Source organism: Capricornis sumatraensis, chromosome 2 (assembly GCF_032405125.1).
Source record: "Capricornis sumatraensis isolate serow.1 chromosome 2, serow.2, whole genome shotgun sequence".
Taxonomy (NCBI): domain Eukaryota; kingdom Metazoa; phylum Chordata; class Mammalia; order Artiodactyla; family Bovidae; genus Capricornis; species Capricornis sumatraensis.
The window spans coordinates 215,906,928-215,931,627 of record NC_091070.1 but is presented as its reverse complement, the minus strand read 5'-3'; the positions used below and the strand labels follow the sequence as shown (position 1 = coordinate 215,931,627).

General features: G+C 51.0%; 1 protein-coding gene across 2 annotated transcripts in view; it reads right to left on the bottom strand.

The window, feature by feature from the left end:
• Window positions 1-24,700, bottom strand: part of AGAP1 (ArfGAP with GTPase domain, ankyrin repeat and PH domain 1) — a 566,367-nt gene that overhangs the window by 335,597 nt on the left and 206,070 nt on the right. For both annotated transcript variants that reach the window (XM_068962986.1, XM_068962992.1), the window contains exons 4-6: window positions 12,077-12,162; window positions 8,091-8,232; window positions 2,483-2,617 (exon numbers count right to left, since the gene is read on the bottom strand). In XM_068962986.1, the coding sequence (XP_068819087.1) occupies window positions 2,483-2,617; window positions 8,091-8,232; window positions 12,077-12,162 (363 nt within the window). The remainder of the gene's footprint in view (window positions 1-2,482; window positions 2,618-8,090; window positions 8,233-12,076; window positions 12,163-24,700) is intronic.

Sequence of the window (24,700 nt, the reverse complement as noted above, 5' to 3'; positions counted from 1 at the left end):
TGCTGCAGTCCATGGGGTCGCAAAGAGTCAGACAGGACTGAGCGACTGAGCTGAACTGCAGTCAGGGATGGGCAGGAGTCCTGTGAAAGGCCACAGAGCCAGTATCCGGGACTCCCCCCGCCACCAGATATCACAGGAACCACTCACTTCTGTGGTCACACCCACGGGCAACCCAGCCCCCCTGCAGCCTGTAAGCAAAAAAGCCCGTTATTAGAGACAGGCTGCGGGCTGGGCTTGGACCCTGGGTCCTGTCTGGGGACCTTTCATCACGTAATCCCTTGGGGGTGTCTGCTCTTGCATGGCTGACAGCTACCTTGCCCACCGGAAGTCACCACTCGGGGAGCCCACGTGCTTCCTCGCACGGTTCTGCATCTGCTCACTAAGGTCCAAGGAGCCGCAGACGCTGGCTCTGCATGATTTTCTGGGGGGGGGGGGGTGTCTGCTCCCCAGCACAGGTGGGGACGGTCCACATAAATGTACGGTGAGGGATGAACGGGACACAGGATCCCAGGGTCTGCGGCTGTCATCGGTGGAATCCTGAGTTGTAAGGGGTAGGCAGGGACCAAACAGGAGAAACGTGCTGAGACACAGAAGAGGCTGATGATTACCTGTGAGGCAGACAAGCGGAAAGAGAGGGCAAGCTTACAGAGCAGCTGACTGATGAGGCAAGTGGAAGAAAATGCAAAGTTAAAAAATGGATGCCAAGGTTTGAAATTTAATGAAATGATGAAAGCAAGTGCGGAACTCCTACGATTTCATCTGAAAACTCGCTTGCACATTTAAAAGGAGAGCGTACGTTGCCTGGTTTGGAGCTGTGCCGCGAGCCAACGTTGCATTGCCGCTCTTCCGGGCTCGAGCAGTCTCCCCAAGACCGATGCACCACGAGACTCTGGGACCCCGGCAGTAAGGGAATCTCTGAGGAGATTGCCCAGCCACCCTGCTCAGCCCCCAACATGCCTTGGTACCAAAGCTGGGGATGCGAAGCTCGGTCTAACCCAGATTCACCCAGAAGAGGCGGAGGCCGAGGATTCACTTTCCACGCGTCCCATCAGAAACGGGACCCTTTGCCAGGAGCATCCTTGTCCCAGGCCTGGGATGCTAACCACCGCCAGGCCCGCAGCCCAGACCTGGGGGAGTCGGGGAGATCGCCCCCTCCCTGCTGCCTCCCCACCCCCCACCTCCCGCTCCTCTCCACCTGCACTCCCCCGCTCGCCTCCAGCGTCTCATCTGCCATCAGGAGCCTGTCCATGACTGTTTATCCCTCGGGCAACCTCCGGCTCCTTCAGGAGAATTTCCCACCTGAGGCATGGCCGTCCTGGAGGTGAGAGATCAAGACTGAGGCGACAACAAGAAGTAACCTCCAAACGCTGGCACTGGCTGCCTCCACCAGGCCTAAGGTGCTGTTACTTTTGGCCAGACCTGACTCTGTTCTTTCTGTTTCCTGTCTTCCTAACATGAAACTTTTCAGTCAGTTCAGTCGCTCAGTCGTGTCTGACTCCTTGCGACCCCATGAACTGCAGCACACCAGGCCTCCCTGTCCATCACCAACTCCCAGAGCTTACTCAAACCCATGTCCATTGAGTCAGTGATGCCATCCAACCATCTCATCCTCTGTCGTCCCCTTCTCCTCCCACCTTCAATCTTTCCCAGCATCAGGGTCTCTTCTAATGAGTCAGCTCTTTGCATCAGGTGGCCAAAGTATTGGAGTTTCAGCTTCAACATCAGTCCTTCCAATGAACACTCAGGACTGATCTCCTTTAGGATGGATTGGTTGGATCTCCTTGCAGTCCAAGGGACTCTCAAGAGTCTTCTCCAACACTACAGTTCAAAAGCATCAATTCTTCGGTGCTCAGCGTTCTTTATAGTCCAATTCTCACATCCATACATGACCACAGGAAAAACCATAGCCTTGACTAGACAAACCTTTGTTGGCAAAGTAATGTCTCTGCTTTTTAATATGCTGTCTAGGTTGGTCATAACTTTCCCGCCAAGGAGTAAGTGTCTTTTAATTTCATGGCTGCAGTCACCATCTGCAGTGATTTTGGAGCCCCCCAAAATGAAGTCTGCCACTGTTTCCAATGTTTCCCCATCTATTTGCCATGAAGTGATGGGACCAGATGCCATGATCTTCGTTTTTTGAATGTTGAGCTTTAAGCCAACTTTTTCACTCTCCTCTTTCACTTTCATCAAGAGGCTCTTTAGCTATTCTTCACTTGCTGCCATTTAAACTTTTTTCTTTTTAAGGGGTCGAATGAAGACATTATCTACAGTGAAGCAGAAATGATGCCACATGTGTGTGTGTCTTGCATGTTCTGTGCATAAAGAACGGTCCATGATAAAGGTCACCCACGGGACACACGGAACTGGCTGCTGGACCGTCTCAGGGCAGATGCTCAGTGGTTCCCTGAGCGCGGCCCGGCGCTGAGGGACCCCTCCCGCAGGCAGGGCGCAGGCCCCCGCCCCCCGCACAGCGCGTACGTACCGTCCTGGAAGACCCGCTCCACGTTCAGCCCGTACGTGGCGCACGTCTCGTAGTACGTGCACCTCTTCAGGTCGCTGGAGAGCTTCCGCGCCCGAGCGTCGTCGATGACCCGCGGGTTGGTGGAGCTGATGGCGTCTGCAACAGACGGACAAGAGGCGACACGGTGACCCCAAGCAGCCTGAAGGCGCCCCGCCACCCGCGGCCCCGTGGAGCTCTAAGCCCGTCCCTCCTCAGCAGTGAAGGGATTGTTCTCAGGACCTGGAGTGATCAGAGCATAGTTCATCCCCACTCAGCTCAGACATCACATGGCCAGCTGTCCCAGAGGGCCCTGTTCCTGAACAGGAAATAAAAGCATGTCCGCAAAGACCGGGAGGGAAGGCTGAAATGCAACAGTGTTAGTCACTCAGTCGCGTCTGACTCTGTAACGCCACGGACTGTAGGCCCCCAGGCTCCTCTGTCCATGGGATTCTCCAGGCAAGAATACTGGAGTGGGTTGCCATGTCCTTCTCCAGGGGATCGTCCCAACCCAGGAGCCTGCAGGGAGATCTTTACCATCTGAGCCACCAGGGGAGGGAAGCGTGACGGTTAAATAAATGTGGTTCCCGAAGAAAACTGCACGGTCACTACGGGCAGTGGCCATCTATGCACAGGCGCCCACGAAACACCCCTCCACCAGCACCAACGCCTCCAGGCGCCCTCGGCCGCTGGACACACGCTCGCGGAGCCCCCGCAGGTGCCTGTCCTGTTCGGGCACAGGGAAACCCCAGTGAACCAGAGGGACAGAAGCCTGCGCTCTCACGGAGTGGGTGTCAGGTCAGCCAGGGACGGGGCAGAAAGTGAGACAGAGCCGAGAAAGGACCAGGGGTGTAGGTGGGGCGCAGGGCGGGAGACGGGTTGGGAGGGCCAGGGGTCAAGGAAGCACACCTGCAGGAGGTGGCCCGGGGTGGCCGAGCATCTCGGGTTTAAGGGCGATCCAAGGCTAAGAGCAGGGGTGGCAAGTGACCTGGGGCGCTAGAGGGGGCCACAGACAAGTGTACGAGCCACGTCGGGTCTGGGCGGGCGGGCAGGGGACACCCCCACCTCCTGCAGGACCTGTGTACAGATGGGGAGATCTGGGCAGCAAAACAGACATCGGGCACCAGCCACTGGTCTCTCGATAAAATGAACCCTGCGCCCCCGCTATTTGTTTTTAGCTTGGCCTGCATGAGCCCCCTGCTGCATCTGTTCCATGACTCCCGAGTTGCGGGGAGGGGGAGGAGGAGGCGGGCAGCCACGCGCCGGGCACACGGGCCCAGATGCTCCAGCCATGGTGCTACCGTGAGACGAAATGGGCTTTTCAGGGGCGAAACACGCTTTTCAGGGACGAAACACGCTTTTCAGGGACTGTTCCTGACGTGGCATTTTTCCTGCGGGCGTGAAGTCTCCTGAGGTACAGGAAACAGCCAAGAGCTCTTTAAAGAAAAGCCCACCCGCGGAAGTCTTCTCCGCTAGTCCCGGAAAGAGCAGCAGATAAGACACCAACAACCTCTTAAATGTTTGCCGCAGCACAGGAAATGCACGAGGCTCTCAGCTTTTTCAGTATTAAATAAGGGAGGCATCTCCAGGGAATGATACACCGATTTTGTTTTCACTTTCTCTTTTTCCTTATTCCCTGTTTGTTTTCCCTAGCCCCATGGAACAGGTTTAACTGACAGTTCTGAATGACCCCCAGGAAAACTATGACTCAGACTCCTGGCAAGGCCTGTCAGAGGGATTAATTTAAACAGTATCTCATCCTGTCTCACCTGCAGATTAATAAACCTGACTTGGGTTTCATAACACCTAAGGAAAAGAAGTATTTTTTTTTTAAGGTGGAAACATCTTTTAAGAAAATAGTAGAAAAACAGCTAGAAACCCAGGATTTTCAAACGCTGTGGTGTATGTAAACTAGAAAATAAATGCACAGAGCATTAATCCAGCTTAGAATTTATCCTGACCGGAGTTCCCACAATAACCCAGGCCTCCTTCCCTGGTGGGTGCCCACCCCATTTCTGTCCCATCTGGCTTCCACGACTCGGCGTCATGTGTCAGAAACAGATCCTACCCTGGAGCACTCTTTTTGCCTCCTGTTTCACTCCTGAGACTCTAAATCTTTTATCTTTATTTACAGCTCAGGTTTCACCCTCAAATCAATGCGATCAGCCCGTATCTAAAACAGGCCATGTTTAACAAACACCATCGCCTCGGCCCTGATGAACATCCTCCGGCTCCCCAAGAGAGAGCACGTCCACCCACCGCCGGGTGAGGCCCCGCACCCCACGTGTCCTTGAACAATGAACTTGATTCTCCTTCATCTCCTGCACCCCCTAACCTCCGACGGGGCCACAGGCCCCAGCCACCTCGGGGGGTGGGGGGGCGGGGGGTCGGGGGGAATCTGAGATGCCCTCACCTCTGTTTCTGAGGCCCCATGCGCTCTGCACAGTGGCAGGATCTGTGTGCAGGGTTCACAGAACGCAAACCCACAAGGAGCTAATGGTCCTCGAGGGTGGAACTTTCCAGAAGCCCACGCTCACTCCACCTTCCCGTCATGGGGGCTTCTAGGGTGCTCTGGGAATCGGAGGTCTGGGTGATGACCCCTCAGGTGAGAACTGTCTCTCCTGAAAACACTCAAGTCCTGCTCCTTTGGGGCATGGCTTTGCTGAAGTCCCAACAGGTCTGAGACAAGCTCTCCAGCCACAGACGCTTATAAAACTGAGGGAATGAAAGGGGGCTGGTTCCTGCCTTCAGGGCCCCCGGCGGGACTTCCCCAGCCTATGGAGCCACCTCCGGGGCCCCCTGAGACCCGGATCACCCTGGCGGGAGACAAGGTCGGACTCCCCTTCAGCTGGGGTGGGACACACAGAGGCGACACGCACCTCCAAGGTCAGCGGCCGGCAAAGACCGGCCGACCACCCCAGCAGGACCTCAGGAAGGTGGGCCAAACATGGAAACAGAAGGAAGGAAACCAGCCACGTGCTCAACACTGCTGTGCCCACGGATGCCCCCAGAGCCCCGTGAGATTTCCTCCCTCCAAAGCCTGGCAGCGTCAAGGACAACGGCAGTCCAGAGGCAGGGAGCCCAGGTCTGCGTGGCCCCCAGACTCCTCACTCTCTACACCCAAACACACAGCTAGAGAAGAAAGATAGCAAATTGGTCAAGGTAGCTTTCTGGCTTGGACGGAATGCCTATCTTCCCTTTACTCTGGGGACCCTACTACACAAAGGCATTGTGTGTCCTGAGCATAGACCCCTGAACCCAGGGAGCCAATAAGGAGATGCCCACACAGACTGTGCTTTGGCTCACAAATGCCCTGGGCAGGCCTGCAGGGAGAGGTGGCTTACTGAAAATTAACTGCCTTGATCTCCAGGCAGCTTGGAAAAGCAAGATCTGATTTTAGATGAGGTGCCCACTATAAAACGTTATGTGTCAAGAAGTTTTAGTCCCTTCACATCCAAAAGTATCACAACATTGTGTGTTAATCAGCTATAACCCAATACAAAATAAGAAGTTAAAAAAAAGAATTTTTTTTTTAGGAAGTCAGACACCCAATCCTGAACCGTCCGAACACAAACCAAGGGCTCCTTGCGGGTGCGCCTTGTCTCACAGTGACCACTAGAGGGCGCGTTGGGCATTAAAAATCTCTCATGTCAGCTGAGTGCAGAATTGATGCTTTTGAACCAAATGTTGGAGAAGACTCTTGAGAGTCCCTTGGACTGCAAGGAGATCCAACCAGTCCATCCTAAAGGAGATCAGTCCTGAGTGTTCATTGGAAGGACTGATGTTGAAGCTGAAATTCCAATACTTTGGCCACCTGATGCAAAGAGCTGACTCACTGGAAAAGACCCTGATGCTGGGAAAGATCGAAGGTGGGAGGAGAAGGGGACAACAGAGGATGAGATGACTGGATGACAGCACCGACTCAATGGACGTGGGTTTGGGTGGACTCCGGGAGTTGGTGATGGAGAGGGAGGCCTGGCGTGCTGTGGTTCATGGGGTCGCAAAGAGTCGGACACGACTGAGCGGCTGAATGGACTGAACTGAACTGACGTCCCAAGTTGGTCTAAACCCACCTCTACTCTGAAGGCTTCAGTTATGAGACCACTGGTCACGACATATATGCTTGGCAGGGGGCAAGATGGGGGTGAGGTCCTCTCCATGAAACCCCAACTCACATTTTACATCTAGCACCCTGAGAAGATGCTTTCAGTTTATTCCACACTTTTTTTTTTTCCTCCCAGCACACTTCCCCACTCCATGATCTTGGCTTATCCCGCCTGCTCTCAGTTACATCAGACCTGGTGCCCTGCATATAGCTCCTGCTGCTCAAACACAACAAGTTTCTTATCTGAAGAAGTCTCACATCAGGGCATGCAAGGGCAGATCGGATGTGCTTATTCCAAAGGAATTAACAAAAACAACCTGCACCAAGAAACGAAGGGATAAATCCAGGGTTTCTTGGACGTGATTGTTTTTTAAGTTCCTCATTTTTCTGACAAAGCGGTTTTAAAGTTAACCTTCATCTGGTTTCCCTGGTGGCTCAGCTGGTAAAGAATCTGCCTGCAATGCGGGAGACCTGGGTTCAATCCCTGGGTCGGGAAGATCCCCTGGAGAAGGGAATGGTTACCTACACTCCAGTATTCCAGCCTGGAGAACTCCATGGACTGTATAGTCCATGGGGTTGCAAAGAGTCGGACACAATCGAGCAACTTGCACTTTCATCTGACTTTCTAAAACAATCCCTGTGACCCCTTAGTTAAGTCCCCAGCAGATACCAGCACGTCAATGAATCTATGACCAAGAGCGTCCTAGGTGATGTCACTTTACTAAGAGATCAAGTTTTATGTGACCTAGAAAAAAACTACAAAACACACCCATGCAGTAAGATTGTACGCTCTCTGAGGGATCTGCTAAAAATGAGATTTGGATCAGAAGACATTAAGAAATACAGTAGAATAAAACAAAACTCGGCAATGTATGAAAAATCAGTATTAAAGTTGCAAACGTTAACGGAAGCAACTTTTTAGGTTGCTTATAAATCACATTACTTTATGACAGACAGAATTAAGATGCCCTAATATAGAAATTAGACTTTCTTTCTTTCTGAAGCCCTTAGGGGTGTAGTAGTGTGTTTTGATTTGAAGTTGCCAAGTGATTTCTCTGCTGAACCAAATGAGGAGACAGGATGATTGCCATTTCAGGGATTCTCCCTGTAAATGGCATTGAAACATGTATAATATCATATAAGAAACGAATCGCCAGTCTAGGTAGATGTAGGATACAGGATGCTTGGGGCTGTGCACTGGGATGACCCAGAGGGATGGTATGGGGAGGGAGGTGGGAGGGGGGTTCAGGATTGCGAACACGTGTACACCCGTGGCGGATTCATGCTGATGTATGGCAAAACCAATAGAATATTGTAAAGTAAAAAAAAAAAAAATAAATTTAAAAAAATTAAGACTTCAGCAGGAAATTATTTCTTCTTTAGACCTTCTGCAAACTGGCCCCGTCTCTGAAAATACAGGCCAGGAAGCCACTGACGGCTCAGTGGCCAGAGCCTCGTGAGCCCCACCTGCCCGGAGATGCCACTCACCCTGGGTCCCCACCAGGACCAGCGGGATCTCACTCGTGTTCCGGTAGCTGGCCATGCGGCTGTAGTAGTGGTAGACGGTCTGGAAACTGATCTCGTCCTCCAAGCTGAAGACAAATATGACGGCGTCCACCCACATGGCAAACTGGGGAGAAAGAGGGCAGGTGAGCAGGGCGCGAGGAGCGAGGAGACAGGGAAGGAGCAGCGTCGGGCCACCTTCGTGAGCATGGGCAGGGGGGCCACGCATGGCATCCAGCTTCTACCGAAACCCGCTTCTGAAGCATCGCTAACGCCCTTCTCATCCTTGAACAACACACCTGGGACGGGGCCCGCACCTGCTTCCCACCCAGGCCACCGTGTCTCCAAAGTCAAATCAGACCTTCTTCCCCACGGCAATGTCCACCCCCGTCCCGACTCAGCTGATGGAAAGCACCCAGCGCGCAGAGCCAACTTGGGTACCAATAGGCGGGGTGACCCTGCAGCTTCCTGCTGCACCCTAAACTGCCTGCAGAGCCCCCCAGGAAGCCGCGCTGGGACCCTGGCCCTCCTCCTCTGGGGGCCCACGGCTCAGAAGTCCTCCACCCCCAGGGCCAACGACTCTGTCAACAGAAGAGGTCTTCATATTGTCAAGATCTGCCGCAGATGAATTACAGCACCCTTTGTGGGAATTACAACCCACTGCCAGAGACATTTGGAGAAGGCGATGGCACCCCACTCCAATACTCTTGCCTGGCAAATCCCATGGACGGAGGAACCTGGTGGGCTGCAGTCCATGGGGTCGCGAAGAGTCGGACACGACTGACCGACTTCACTTTTACTTTTCACTTTCATGCATTGGAGAAGGAAATGGCAACCCACTCCAGTGTTCTTGCCTGGAGAATCCCAGGAACGGGGGAGCCTGGTGGACTGCCGTCTATGGGGTCGCACAGAGTCGGACACGACCGAAGCGACTTAGCAGCAGCAGCCAGAGACATTAACCAAACCAGTGAACAAAATGAGCAAAAAGGAGGGGGGGGAAACGAAAACCCCACAGCAGCCCAGCTCTGTTATCATTTTATCCTTGTTTTACCTGCATCCAGCTGAACTCACATCAGACCCTCTTTCTGGCAAATCAGCTGGAGGAACACGTCAGCTCGTGTGATAGCCACAGTCACCTTGTAAAGTTGGAGCCAAGTGAGCAAAGCACCCCAGGACTCAGAGCTCCCCAGGGTCACACACATGGCACCAGACACCATCTGGAGCCTGATGCCTTCCTCTTTAATGAAAGACCCAAGTGAAAATGCGGGGGAAAAAAGTCCCACGTGCTTTTCTCTAAAAGAAGCTGCAGCTCCAGCACAAGTTCTGATGGTCAAGGCATCAGCTCTAACACATTCGGGGAAGGTTTCTGCTGGTTAAGCTGGCGTGCTAAGTCGCGTCAGTCGTGTTCTACTCTCTGCAGCCCTATGGACTGCAGCCCTCCCGGCTCCTCTGTCCATGGGATTCTCCAAGCAAGAACACTGGAGTGCGTTGCCATGCGCTCTTCCAGGGGATCTTCCTGATCCAGGGATCAAACTGGCATCTCTTACGTCTCCTTCATTGGCGGGTGGGTTCTTTACCTCTAGCGCCACCTGGGAAGCCCAAGCTCTGACTTCTACATAGAAATGAGAAGGGTATTCAGTTGCCCGTGGAGATTTTATGTGACAGGACAAAACTAAACCTGAAGTTCAGATGATACCGACTAGACAGCAGTAACAATGATGATCATGGCTGCTGAAACCTTCAGAGTAGAGTGGTGTGCTGAGCCCCCAGTTCCTCAAGCTGGAGTTCCCTCTCCAGGGTGGACCTGGAACCCTTGGGGACAGGTCTCATCACTAACTCTGGTCCAGGGCGGCCGGCTCGCTGGTCTACCACTGGAGTCAGGGAAAAAAGCGCCGTGTCCATCCCTGGGCAGCGACCTTGGACAGCAGCGGCCCTGAAGCCACTCAGCCAGCTCCGACACGCGTTTCTGCACACCTCTCAACTTTCTCCTTAGACTCGTAACGGTTGGAGCCGAGGTGTGCTCTCTGAGTGTGAAATTGCCCCTGCACGCTCTGAGACGTGTATGAGCTGGAAAGGCGGAAAATCACCCCAGGTGACCCCCACACTTCACCTACGTCATTCACCTGTCCCCAGCCGCCGCGGAGGGAGCCTTCATGACAGCAGGACAGACGCCCAATGGGTGAAGGTCGACTAAGAGCCATTTAGCTTCACTGCCATCACAGACCTTCCGGACACTGTCAGATGGCAAGCCGGTCCTGCTCGGAGTCACCGACATGCACTGACCAGGAGCTCTCGCAGCTTCATAACCTGCTTTTCCCACGTTCAACCTGTCTTTAATGTTTCCTTATTACTATCATTGACTACGCTGTTTCATCAAAGCTAAAGAAATCTTTTCCATACTTTCACATCTTTGCTATCAGAACATACCTTAAGGACTGCTTTCTTTCATGAGTTGACAGTATTTTTCTTTTAAATACTGGCATAGCTTATAATCAGTGACACTATAGACTCACTGGAACCTGGTAACTCCACACCATATTTCTGTAAAGCCACACACCTCTCAGTGTATGAAGTTCTATCTAGAACTCTTAACTCTTTAACAACCCCCATATTCAACACTCTTCACTTAAATCACTAAATTTAAGTGCACTTTCACAAACGGGTAAGTTGAAGAAAGAACACCTGGGATATTTTTTGATATTAAGTTTGCAGTAATCAGTCTTGACTATTACTAGCCCTTACCTCCTTTAAAGTGTTTAGCTAGTAAATTATTATAGAAATAAAGCCATAAACTAGGGAGTGAGTAAACCAAAGAAAGAAATTTTTCACACTCAGGCTGGTCTTTTTTTTTTCCCTACACAATGCCCATTTTCCAAGGAACTCTCAAAGAAGTCACACCATGCTGCAGCTTCTGGTTTTCAGTGGTGAATGACCTGGGCTGTGAAGCCTGGTGGGCAGCCTGGTGGTGGTGTTCAGATTTCCAATTCCACCCAGCTTTCTGACTGTACTGCTCCAGAGGAAATGGCAGCCCACTCCAGTATTTTCTCCTGCAGAGTCCCTTGGACAGAGGAGCTTGGCGGGCTACTGTCCATGGGGGTCACAAAGGGTCAGACATGACTGCAGTGACTTAGCATGCTCTCGAGATGAAACGTTTATAAGAAAAGGGTGGGAGGCTATAGAAACGTCCAGATGCCACTGCCACCGAGTTGACAAATCAGCGCAACATCTGCTCTTCCTTCCTTCTTAGAAGCACAAAGGGAAAATCAGCCACACAGACCAAACTGCCCCTCCAGGTTTCAGCCTGAAGGAAAAACAGAATTAGCCTCTCCCCAAAACTTGACAGCATATGAAAGTGCAGAGACAACACTTTGCCAACAAAGGTCCGTCTAGTCAAGGCTATGGTTTTCCCAGTGGTCATGTATGGATGTGAGAGTTGGACTATAAAGAAAGTTGAGTGCTGAAGAATTGATGCTTTTGAACTGTGGTGTTGGAGAAGACTCTTGAGAGTCCCTTAGGCTGCAAGGAGATCCAACCAGTCCATTCTAAAGGAGATCAGTCCTGACTATTCATTTGAAGGACTGATGTTGAAGCTGCAACTCCAATCCTTTGGCCACCTGATGTAAAGAACTGACTCACTGGAAAAGATCCAGATGCTGGGAAAGATTGAAGGCAGGAGGAGAAGGGGACAATAGAGGATGAGATGGTTGGATGGCATCACCAACTCAATGAACATGAGTTTGAATAAATTCCAGGAGCTGGTGATGAACAGGGTGGCCTGGCGTGCTGTGGTCCATGGGGTCGCAGGGTCGGACACGACTGAGCGACTGAACTGAACTGAACTGAAAAACCTCAGTCACAGGAAACATTTTCAGGGGCCGCTCTCTCACCTCTTCTGTGCACACCTGTGGAGTCAGAACCTCAAGGAGGAGCAAGAGGTCCACGCTGGTCCCCAGTGTGGGTGCTGTACTCACCTGGGCCTCCGGGGGGCCACCTTCATCTCGGATCAGCAGCAGATAGCTTTGTCCGTCGACGACAATCTCTTTCTTGAACCTGCCACCTGCCACACACACACACACAAAACACCTTGTTACACGGGAAAGACAGAGCGTGGGGAGGGCGAACAGACGTGGGCTTCGCTTGTGGAAAAATACGCCCTAGACTGCGGCCCTGGAGGCAGCCCTGAGTGTTTAGGAGTAGCTTCAGATCTGTCTCCAGCAACCACTGGGCTTTGGAAGGCCTACTGCCACTCCAGATTCCAATAGTCGTCTTTAAGAACCCATGATTGTTTGGAGTTAGGACACACAGGCTCCGCGCAAGGCCAGGATGGCTCGGGACTCAGGAGGGTGGAGCACTCATGCGGGCTTTGTGTGCCGATTCGGGATGTCTCTCGCTCCCTGGGAACCCGGCTGATAAGAGTCCAGAAACGGAGAGCATCGAAATTCGTCATTCTCTCCTTGGGTTCAGGAAACCGAAACGAAATTTTCATGTGCCGTGAAAAGGGTGGGGGCCTGGTCTCGACCGCGTGGACAAATCCCAGGGCTGAGAGCCTCTGTATTCTCCTCAAGGGAAACCCAGTTCTTGAAGGGGAGACACACGACAGCATGGCGATGGCGCTTCCGTGTTCACAGGGCACAGGGAGGGGCTGCTACCACACACGGGTTAGACAGAAGCTACGGGACGACACCTGCGCGAGACACAGCGGGGCAGCTGGCGACAGACAGCGTTAGAGACCGCGCTGGGTCAGCGGGGCCCCCGCGGCGGGGCGCGGGGCGGCCACGTGGAGGCGGCAGGGCTGACCCCTCCCGCCCGGTGGGTGCACAGCCGCCGCCAGCACCTCCCATCGGCGTCCAGGGTCGGACTGCCAGCCCTTCCCCTGGACAGCGGGAAACACGCCCACCGCTGGGCTCCTCTGCCACCTCCAGACTCAGACCACCTCTCCACCTTCTGCGCTCTGCGCCCACCCCTTCCCCAGGCTTGGGAATTCGCGGTCTCAAAGAGCGGAACGAGTCTCATTTCAACTACCCCAGCACAGAGGCCTTCCAGAAACACCAGCGAACTGACAACCCCGAGCAACTGGACGCCCCCCGAGGACCACGCTGCCAGAACATCTCCGGCCCCAGAGGCTGTGGGTCGGGTCTCTTGCTAGCCTGAGTCCCGTCTGGCTTGGCGCCACAGTGACGCCTGGACCATGCCGGCCTCCCCTCCCGGAGTTCCGGGGTTTGGGCCACCCCAAAGGATCGGAGGCCTGCAGGTGGGCTGAGGCCCCGTGAGGCTGGGGTGGAAGGCTGGGTGGGAGGTCACAGGGGTAGGTGAGCACGCACGCACACACGGCCACTCCCACTCAGGCCCCCCTGTAACGGGCAAGACGCGCTTGCTTACACAGCAAAACTCAAACACCAAAGAAAGCCTTCCAGCATTACAACGGATAAACTCTCATTTTGGTCCCCCTCACTTTTGATAAGGGGGAAAAAAGAGGGGGCACTCCACGGAGAAGCGCTGGAAGGACACAGAGGCGATGGTGCTGGGAGAGCGCATGCGCGCTAGACCACAGAGGGCTGCGCGTGCGCTTCCGGCTGTGGGTGGACCCACAGTGGGGTCCTGCGCCCCAGCAGCTCGGCCAAAGGCAGGCGCCGTGAGCCCTGGCATCTTAGCACTCGCGGAGCCCGGCCCCTGCCTGGTGTGAACACAGTTTCCACCTCCACGAGGCCGCCCAGCTGCTCCGGGCATGCTGGGCTCAGGTGGCCAATTCCTCACCAATCTGCGTGGTCTCCGGGGCAGGAGGGGGAGTTCCCGCAGGACCAGCACCCCTCCGCTGCCAGCCGCCGCCCCCACCTCCCTGGGGAGCTGGCACCCGGTGGGCGTCACCACTCGGCTCCCCAGGAGTGACGCCCGCTGTTGGCCCTGCCCCTCCCCTGGGTCTCTGCGTCCTCTGTCTCACAGGGTAAGCACTTGATGGATTTCACCTCTACTGCCATTCACCTTCTTTGATATGTTTCTGTAGAGTCACGTTTACAAGTTATGTATCCCAGTGGTTAGATCACAATATGAACGTTAGGAAAGGTTTGCTCAGAGTTCTTTCTGCTCCTCTGTTCCTCTGCTGTGTAACCACATGCAAAGGCCTCGAGCTAATTTGCATCAGCGCTAAAAGGGCAGGTGATTGTCTTCTGCATCCCTAAGGGCACTTCCCATTCTAAAAATCACCATATATTATTCCCCTCTAAAATATGTAGTTAGTATGTCTCTTCAATGGAGAAGGCAATGGCAACCCACTCTAGTACTCTTGCCTGGAAAATCCCATGGACGGAGGAGCCTGGTAGGCTGCAGTCCATGGGGTTGGTAAGAGTCGGACAGTACTTTTCACTTTCACGCGATGGAGAAGGAAATGGCGACCCACTCCAGTGTTCTTGCCTGGAGAATCCCAGGGACGGGGGAGCCTGGTGGGCTGCCGTCTATGGGGTCACACAGTCAGATACGACTGAAGCGACTTAGAAGCAGCAGCAGCAGCGCATCTCGTCCGTATTTTACGACTGCAAATATCAGACACTTGCAGTGGACTTGGGTGTGTTTTCTGGTGTTGTATGTACATCAAGAAACAAATGAAACACTCAAATGCATTTGCCGTGAACCCAAAGGTTTGATAACTAGATAAAAATCAGCCAGGTGTTTAAGCACCCAGATTGCGAGAAAGAATATGATTTAAAAGGTCATATGTAAACAATAAACTCCTACTGCTGGTAGATTGTCAGGCTCAATGGGAACACAGGCCCCTGAGTACTGGAGAAACACACCCCAGCGGGTAAATAAAAGATGACTTTAAAAGCCATTTTCTATAGTTTACTTCAGAGACACAAAGGGAAAAGGCCTTGGGATGAAGGTGTGGGCGGCAGCAAGCTGGTCTACATCCATCAGGGGCCACTGCCCTTGTTTTGTGAAATTCAAACCCACCATCTGATCCTAGCCATTGGATCTTTTCCTACTGAAATATTAGAGCACACCACCAAACTCTACGTCCAATTTCATTTTTAATGTAGATTTATAAATGTCTGTTTTCTAATCCTATTTCCAATAAAGTCATCCCTCGCAATCCACAGGGGGCTGCTTCCAAAATCCCCTACATAAAATGAAGAATTTTTACACTGCCTGCGTACATCCTCTTGTATACTTTAAGTCATCTACAGATTACTTATAACATGTAATACACTGTAAATGCCACGTAAAGAGCTTTAAGTACAACATAAATGCTATGTGAATAGTTGCCAGCATGAAACGAATTCAAGTTTTGCTTTTTGAAAACTTCTTGTAATTGCCCCCCTCCCCCCGCCACGTTTCCAATCCATGGCTGACTGAATCTGTGGATACAGAACTGTCTGCACAGAGAGACAGCTGTATCTCCCTGCAGGTCTGTTTGACCCGGCTTTGCAACCATGGCCCCACCCTATAAACTTGTTACATGAATAACTGTCAACCTTCTCGGACTGCCAAATACTATTACATGACACTAAACCGCCCAAGAGATCATTTTATTTTCAGAGTGCGCCCAAACCTGACCCCCGTATTGGGAGCCTTTGACACACACTTGGCTCAGCCCACCTGTGCACAGGTGTGCAGGGCCCGTGCAGGGCTGTCTAGCCCACGAGTCCACGGGGGAAGCAGGGCTCTCTGCACCTGTGATGGCAACTCCCTGAGAAGGGAGAACAGAGAGCGCTCCTGATAGATCCCTTCCACAGATGGCTTCTGATCAGCAGAGGCAGACAGCACCAGGGTAAAGCAGGCACAGATGGGTGAGCAGAGTCCAGTTCATCTCTGGGCTTTGGTTTTCTTGAGTCTCGTTGAACAGCAAGATCGCTTACATCTCATGTGTGCACAGATAGGGGACATTCTTCCTGCCTAAATTTAACCTGTGTGTGTACTCAGTCGCTCAGTTGTGTCCGACTCTTTTGCAACCCCATGGACTGGCACCCGCCAGGCACCTCTGTCTGTTGGGGGCCAGCGTGAGGAACTCCGCCCATGGCAAAGGTCATGAAGAAGGAAGCTTGGCATACGCAAAGGTGTGATCAAGCCTCAGGAAACCCCCTGTTCCCAAACGTCTACCCCCCAAACCAGAGTACTTTACGAGGAGCTGTCCCCCATAACCATTTCTCTCAGAAAAGGAGTTAACTTGCAGCTCCAGTTAATAAAAATTCCTGGGCGTGATAAGAGTGTTTCAACTTAGGAACTCTGGAGGTTCTCTGGCCTGCCTGATCAGGCTCCTTCGGCCGCATGTGATTGTTTACAGCCTCCCAACTGTGAGAGGCATGGGATGTTTTAAAACTTTCTAAAAACAGACTCTTTTGAGAAGTCAGAAGATCATTAGTATAGTATTAGTAGGATTATTAGGAATTATATTGGTGAAGGGTTTTTTCATTTGTCCTGCCAATAATTACTGCTAATTCCCTGCCCTGGGTGTGACAAGGATGTCTCAGGTCAAACCTCTCTGCTGACAGACTAGCTTGTGTGACAGCCTCTCAGCCATAAACAGCACAGAGAGTTTGGAGTATTAGCGTAGGGCTTTTTTCATTGATGAGTCAATGATTGCCATCAGGCCTCCATATCCTTAGGCACCTGGGAATATATTAATCAATGTATTTGGAATATAGAAAAGGAAATATAGTAGTTTTTGATGTTAGCAATACTAGACTTTGAGTTAATGAATCTTCTCTTTTGTTATAAGATCACTGTACTTTGTTATAAATCACTATAAATCACTGTGTCCTTGTGATGCAAAAATGTAACTTTATCTCTATCTTAAAACAAAATAGATCTTAAGGGGAACATTGGTGAAGGGTTTACATTTGTTGAGCCAATATTTGCTGCCAAATCTCCATATTCCTGCCCTTATATAATGAATATAACTAGCATATAAGAAAAATAAGTATTAACCTTTAAGATTAATCATGTTAAACCTTAGGTTAAGTAAATTCCTTTCTTGATTGTAACTCACTACACCCTCACCCTATAGGAATGCAACTTTATTTGGAGGGTGGCGCCTGATTGATTTAAGAAAAAAATCACCCCTGGAAAAATAAGTTTTCTGGTTAACTGACCGGTATCAGAAAGAGCCATAAAATGTCAGCAGACCTCATGGCCAAAAGATGATGAAACTCGTAAGACCTTTGTATAATTTTATATGAAGCACCTGATTGTGATAAGGGTCAGGTCTGCTGACCCCCGCGTGACTCTGTATTCATCCCTATGTATAACAAAAAGGTATATAAACAAACCTGAAAAATAAAGAAATCAGATCAGTTTCCGGAAAGACTGATTCCCCCGTGTCGTCTTTTCTCGCTCCCCGTTTTCCCATCTGAATTCAGCCTCCTTTTCTACTACACTATCTGTTCCTAATCTCCCTCCATATCTATAATCAAATAAGTTTTTTCCAGGACGCCGACTCCGTCCCTACCTTCGAATTCCCTGGATCCACCGGGGCTGGACCCCGGCATCTGTCTATGGGATTCTCGGGACAAGAATACTGCAGTGGGTTGACCGCTTCTTCCTCCAGGGGAATCTCCCCAATGGAGGTATCTAACCTGCATCTCCGGCATTGGCAGGTGGATAATTTACCATTGAGCCACCTGGGAAGCCCCACATGCAATTTTTGAAATTTCAGGTTCATTCAAAGGTTAGTTTTCAATTTCCACCCAGAAAACTGTCCTGGGAGCCTCTGTTGCCCTTGAGCTTGAATTCTTAGGCGGGTCAAGGTAAAAGGTGGACCTGAACATACCAAACAGAAGCAGGGATGCTGACATGGATGTGTTACGAAAAGCTCACCACAGAGAAAAGATCAGGTTTTTTTTTTTAAATATCTTGAAAAAAAGACTTAAAGGAGTCCCTTACAATCCACTGTGCTGTGCTTAGTCATCAGTTGTGTCTGACTCTCTGTGACCTTTTGGGAGTCTTTAGAGCCCACAAGGCTCCTCTGTCCACGGGATTTTCCAGGCAAGAATTCTGGCGTGGGTTGCCATCTCCTTCTCCAGGGTTTAATCCACTGGTGACCAATTTCTCTCAAGGTTTCAAAGTTACTCTTGAGTCCTGGTCTCATGCTGGGGGAACCAGTTTTGAATCTGGAATGCTGGTGTAGGTCAAAACAGCTGAGTTCCCTCTACTCTCTAAACTCGAGCTAGGCAGGATGGACCCACAATGGGATCTTGTTAAATATAAGAGCTGTCTACATCAAGAGGGGTATAACCATCTCACCTGGGTTGGCATTTCTGCTTTAAAAGGGAGGAAAAGAAAACCAAATTTTCCTATTACCAAAAAATTAAAAGTTTTGTTGGCAGTAAACACTCCAACAGATGTTTGACATTTCTATGCTTTTGGCTAACTGGACTAAAAATTATTAACATATCATTAACAGGTCTCCAAGCAACAGCGAGCCTTATACTTAATAGTTTACACAGCACTTCACTTCCCACTTCATCTCATCCTCCTCACAGCATCTTATGGTGCAAATGCCACCAGAATATCCACATCTAACTGGGTGGAAAAGAAGTTCAGACGCTGATCAATCTGCCCCCCTGCCCCCCAGAAAGGAGGGGGAGAGACCCAAACCCACGCGTGCCGCCTGGTTCTCACGTCTTCTCTCTTCTGTGTGGACTTCTGCTGAGACAGTTCATGGCACACACCGTCCGCAAAGGAGCCTGGAAGCCTTCGTGTGATTCCCTACACCCACAGGGCAACAACAAGAATGTGGGTGGTGGCGTGTGTCTTTTTCTCATTCCACTCACCACATGGAAAGGAGCAGTCTTCAGCTGCAAATGACAGGCATCCCTGTGCCTGCTTGCTAACTCACTTAGTGTCTGACTTTGCGGCCCCACAGACTGTAGCCCACCAGGCTCCTCTGTCCTTGGGGATTCTCCAGGCAAGAACACTGGCCTGGGTTGCCATGCCCTCCTCCAGGGGATCTTTCCAACCTAGGGATGGAACTTTCATCTCTTATGTCTCTTTAGCATTACCAGTACCTGGGAACCCTTAGGAGACTTAAAAGGAACAGACCTGCCCAACACTTTTTGTGATGGGGAAAACACCTTTGTATTTCGTTACAAGTTCATCATGAAAGGGATATTGCCTATAAGATTAAATGATACAACGGCCCATCTCTGGGAACCCTGCCTCCCAGGTAGTGAACATTAAGCAAAAATACTTGTGTGTAGCTCACAGGAAACATCCTGACCAGGCCCACCTGTGAATAATTGCAGACAGGAAGAAATTAACACAGCCCCCTGCAGAGGCTGATCGTTGATGTTCAGCTGCTAAGTCCTGGCCTCCAGTCCTGACACCTTCTCAGGGCCCCCAGCTCAGGAGCTCCTGATTTTCCCAGGGGGACGGTTTCGAGATTCTTGTCATTCCTGACATCTGCCCAAAACGTTCTTCTTACTTAGCTTAGTAATACAATAGAATATCTGCGAAGGGGGTCGTCTCATAATTATTTAGGACTGGTGAGATGAGAGGAATACACTGGAGACAACAAATGAGTCTTTTCATTTCTCCCTGGGACAATATAAAAAAATTAATCATGTGCCAAAAATTTCTTAAAATGAATTTTGCTCTTTGGTAAAAATACTGAAGCCTGATGCCTATCGCTGAGGTTTTGGAGAAGTTTTGTGTCGTGATATTTAAATGAATTTTGGATCATATATTTACACTGGGAAAGAAGTTTTATTGGTAACATATTCGATTACAAAATTTAACCAAATCAGACTTCATTTCCTCTGCCAATTTTTTTTAAAAAAACTTACTGTTTTTTAAAAAGGGGGGGACTATAAAAATGTACTAAGAGTAAGGATCCAATTAATCCGTGGTGATTGGTAAGTCAGTTCACAGGTGAAAGGCTCGCAGTTTTGGCTTGAGGTGAAATGGGATTTAACACAAAGGCTATGGTCTTCAACAACTTCATTCCATCCAGACCTGAGTACAACAAAGACGAAAAGATCAGGAAAGAAGTCAAAGTTCCAGGGTAAGAGGAAAGATTCAAATTTTGCTGTAACGGAATTTCCCTTTCTTCCATTTCTAATAAAAGAGGTGGAGGGAGAGGAGGTAGTTAAAAACCAGAAAACAAAATTCACCATCCACCAAGACAAGACGCAGAGCGTCACATAAACCACCTTGAAATCACCGGCCTTAAGAATAAAAAGGAGCAGGGCGGGAGAAGGGGGAGAAGAGAAAGGAGGGGACGTCCCTGGTGGTCCAGTGGTTAAGAATCCGCCTGCCAATGAGGGAGACACGGGTTCGATCCCTGGTCCCAGAAGATCCCACTTGCTGTAGAGCAACTAAGCTCCTGAGCTGCAAATACTGAAGCTGGCTCACTCGAGAGCCCGCGCTTGGCAAGGAGAAGCCCGAACACCACAACTGGAGACCGGCCCTGATCGCCGCAACCAGAGAAAGCCCCTGTGCGGTAAAGCAGCACCCAGCACAGCCAAACAAATCGAGGAGGACCACAGGGCCAGGTGGGGAGGGGCTCCTGGTCCCTGAGGGAGGAGGGATGCTATGGTGGGTGGGGGCAGAAGGGTCTCCCTGTCCCGGCCCCTGACCGTGAGGAGGCTCCAAGATGAGCAGCCGCCAAGGCTCTCTGGTGGCAAAGTGCCTGCAACACCCAGACTGCATGGAGGGGCCCCGGGGGGCCAGCACCCACACCCTCCCACCGCCCACGGGGGCGGGCGCCCAGCATGTTCCTGGAGAGCAGTGGCCTGCCTGTAACAGCAGCTCACCTTGGTCTGGAGGGGATGCCCTCAGAGGACAAAGGGCTCATGTTATATTAAGGCTCTCGGGAGGGGACACCCAACCTCAGTCCCTCGTCCAGCACTTCCTGGCAGGGGGTGGGTATGGGAGGCCCAAGGACATAAGAGCGGGCACAGTGGGGCATCCCTCTGGTCCAGAGAGGTTTCCTCTAGCCAGTGTCCTGTTTCCCCAGGAAACCTGGTGGTGGTGGGGGGCTTCCCAGACCTCACCCGGGACACGTGGCTCACCACGAAGCCCTCCAGTGGCCCCAGCCAGCGTGAACGGCCTGACAAGTGCATGCATCCTTGTGCTGAACTGCCGTCGAGACCGTGCCCATCTCAGGAAAAGTGGGGGGAAAGCTACGGAAATGGTAAAGACATCATGTGAAGATACGGCAGGAAGGAAAAACAGCAGGGGATTGTGGGAGTTTCCCGGTGGCCTAGTGGTTAGGATTGTGGGCTTTCATCACTGTGGCCAGGGTACAGTCCCTGCTCAGGGAACCAAGATCCTGCAAGCTGCGTGGCATGGCCAAAAAAAAAAGAGGTCAGTGGGGGAGAGTTGCAAAGGAGCCTGCAAAACTCAAAGGGCAGATGGAAAACTCAAAAAGCAGAAGGAAATCCCTTCCAGTCACTTCCCTCCCTGATGCCACTTATTAACAGGCAGTTAACAACACGAGAGCTCCAGGAAAAGAATCTGAAACAGCGTCACAAGAGATGGAAGCCTCTAGAACAGAGGACCACAACTGGCATTTTGGAACAAATGAATAAAATGTGGAAAAATAAGGGAGAGAAGAAAACACCGCTCCAAGCTGAAATTCTGACCAGGAGGAACGGCAGGAAATAAACTCCGTCAAGGAGACGAAAAGACGGAAGTTAACTGACAGGAAGACAAACAAAACTAAGGAAAGGAGAAATGCTGTCCCTGACAACAAATACCCAACTAGAGAACTCGGGTGAAGTACGGAGGAACTGTCCTGAAGTGCGGGAAGAGACGAACCTGCAGATTGAAAGAGCACGCGATATTCCAGGAGAAAACGACAGGGACTCTCTAAGGATGGAGCCTCGGAGGCCCGGCTGAACAGCTGTCCTGCCAATCAAGACTCATCCTGCAGCGGCGTTCCAGGTGCACCCCCAGGAACATTCTCCAGAGCCTTTGTAGGGGGTTGGAAAATGGCCAGTGTAGTATTTTTTAAGAGATGTACAACTGGTTCTGAAACTGTGACAGTAACAACCAACTTGCACTTGCAAGTGTGTTACATGCTAAGCCACAGACCAAGATAGGGGCTCTGGCTACATCAGGTAACCTCTCTGCAAAGGCAGAGCCCGCTGCTGGGGTGTTGGGAGGGTTGCACCATCACCCCGGCCTTCTAAAAACCAGCAACCTGCTTTGGGACATGTCCCACCTTCTTGGGAGGGACAAGCTTGGGTACATGTGCGGTGACAGTGTTTTGTGTGACCCAAGTCAGTTAAGCAACAACAATCAGTTAACCAGCTGACTCCTGGGGATGTCACCGCGCATTTAGTGAGCACCATGGTCCATGGGGACCTGAACACCTGAACACCTCTAGGGAATGAGTGGTTGATTTTTATTAATTCAACCTGGAATTTCAAGAACCTCACTGTTCCTACTGCTTCAACACTTCTGGATCTACTTCACGGAAGAGTGACCTTGAAATGGCAGGTGAAGTGAATGTATGTGTAAAGTCTCACTTGTGTACTTCAGGTTTTCCTGACATCAAGTAAATACAAGCAAAAATTAACTGGATGGAAAGGCAGATGTAAAATGGAAACAGGAGACCCTAAAGCCCTATTTTGTGTTCATAAAAACAGCTTCATTGCCATCCCTGATAAGCAGCGAGTCAGATTTATAAACTAGAACTTGTACAAGTTTTATTAATGGAACTGCACAAGGTATCAGAGGGCTACTGAAAGCATTTTGTAAAAATGGTACTGCTGCTCAAAAAGAAATCTGAAATTAATGTTTGAGGAAGTGGTTTGTTGCTCAATAGTCATACTGAGCTTCCTTATATCTTAACGTCAAGAGCTTTGAGGAAAATGGAAATTGGCAGCTTAACACATGAAACCCACTAAGAGCTCTCCCCTCCAAATACCACCTTTTCAAGACAACAATAAACATGGAAGCCCGGGGCAGGTGTAGGCTGGCTGATCATCATCAACTAAGGACAGACCCAGGTCCACCTTCACTAAGTTTTATCTGCTTTTCCTCTGTGGTGAAAAAAGGTGGGGGCCTTTCCTGCTGGCTCAATGGTAAAGAATCCGCCTGCCAACGCAAGAGACTTGGGTTCCATCCCTGGGTCAAGAAGACCCCCTGGAGGAGGGCATGGCAACCTGCTCCAGTATTCTTGCCTGCAGAATTCCATGGACAGAGGAGCCTGATGGGCTACAGTCCATGGGGTCGCACAGTCAGCCAAACTAGCAACTAAATGACAAAACAACCACCTGCAAAAGTACCCCACTAAAACTGCTGCAAGATAGCATGATCACAACAAAACATGTCTCTCTAATCACGGCTGCAGAATCTCAGATACTGCAGAGTAAACCACTCCCTGCAGCATCACTCATCCCAGGAGGCAGGCAGGTCCCAGAGCCTGAAGCATCCTTTCTTGTGACGGTGTCCAAGTACTCTACGGTGGAAAGAGGACACTCGCTGCACAGACAAGCCTGGATCTTGCCATCCCCAGCTCACGCTCTAGGTGTGATGCCGACGCCTGGGCCTGTAGCCTGTTCCTTGGGCTTGGAGCCCCAGACACACTCAGGGTACTCTGGCTCCACACCCTGGGACTCTCCTGCAAAACTGTTTTGGGAAGCCAGAACCCACCCCCTACCCACAAAGTTCATACACCATCATCCTTGGAACTGGGTGCTTCTCCCAGTAACTCAGCAGCTGTTCCAACGGACAGGCAGCCTGCACGGCCCAAACCTCAGGAGACTTGGGGTGATCAGGAGTCTCACTGAGGCCCCTGGATCTGGCAGCTGAGCCATCAAGCTCTGCTCTCAGGACAGACACACACTCCGCTGTCCCAAGAGTGGAGGTTGACAGAGAAGCCCGGCGGGCTACAGCCCGTGGGGCCACAAAGAGCTGACCTGAGCAATTAACACACACACGGTGTGTTCCTAACCTTAGCTGGGGACTTCCATGTCAGTGAGTGATGCCAGAAACAGAATGAACAGGACAGGACTTTTTTTTTTTTTAATATATATTTTCTTGGCCACACTGCACGGTATGTGGAATCTTAGCTCCATGACCAGGGATGGAACCCACACCCCTTGAACTGGAAGTGTGGAGTCAACCCCTGGACCGCCAGGGAAGTCCCCAGGATTTCTGACTGTCAAGGGCAGTAGGAGAAAAAGGAAAGGGGTGAGAAGAGTGGGCTGGGTAGGGAATGGGAGGGGACTGGGCACCAGGAACAGACACACTCGGTATCCCCCAGAACATAGTGGGAACCCCCTGAGCAGATGACGCAGGGGGGTGTCTGGCTTTGAATCAGCCCTCTGAAGGAGAAAACAGCCGTTTCTCCAAAATGATGGGCACCTCCATATAATAATAGAATCTAATATTCAGGCGCTCATCGGAGTGATTGTGGGTTCAGCTCCAGACCACCGCCATAAAATATCACAATAGAGTCACAAGAACCTGGAAGGTTCCAAGGACATGTAAGTTACGTCCTTACTGTACCGTCATAGTCTTCTAAGCGTTCAACCGCATCATGTCTAAAAAACCAACATACATACCATAATTTTAAACCCTGCTAAAAAAAAGGCTGACCAAATCACCTGAGGCTTCAGCCAGCCACAACCTTTTTGCTTGAAAAGAGTTTGAAA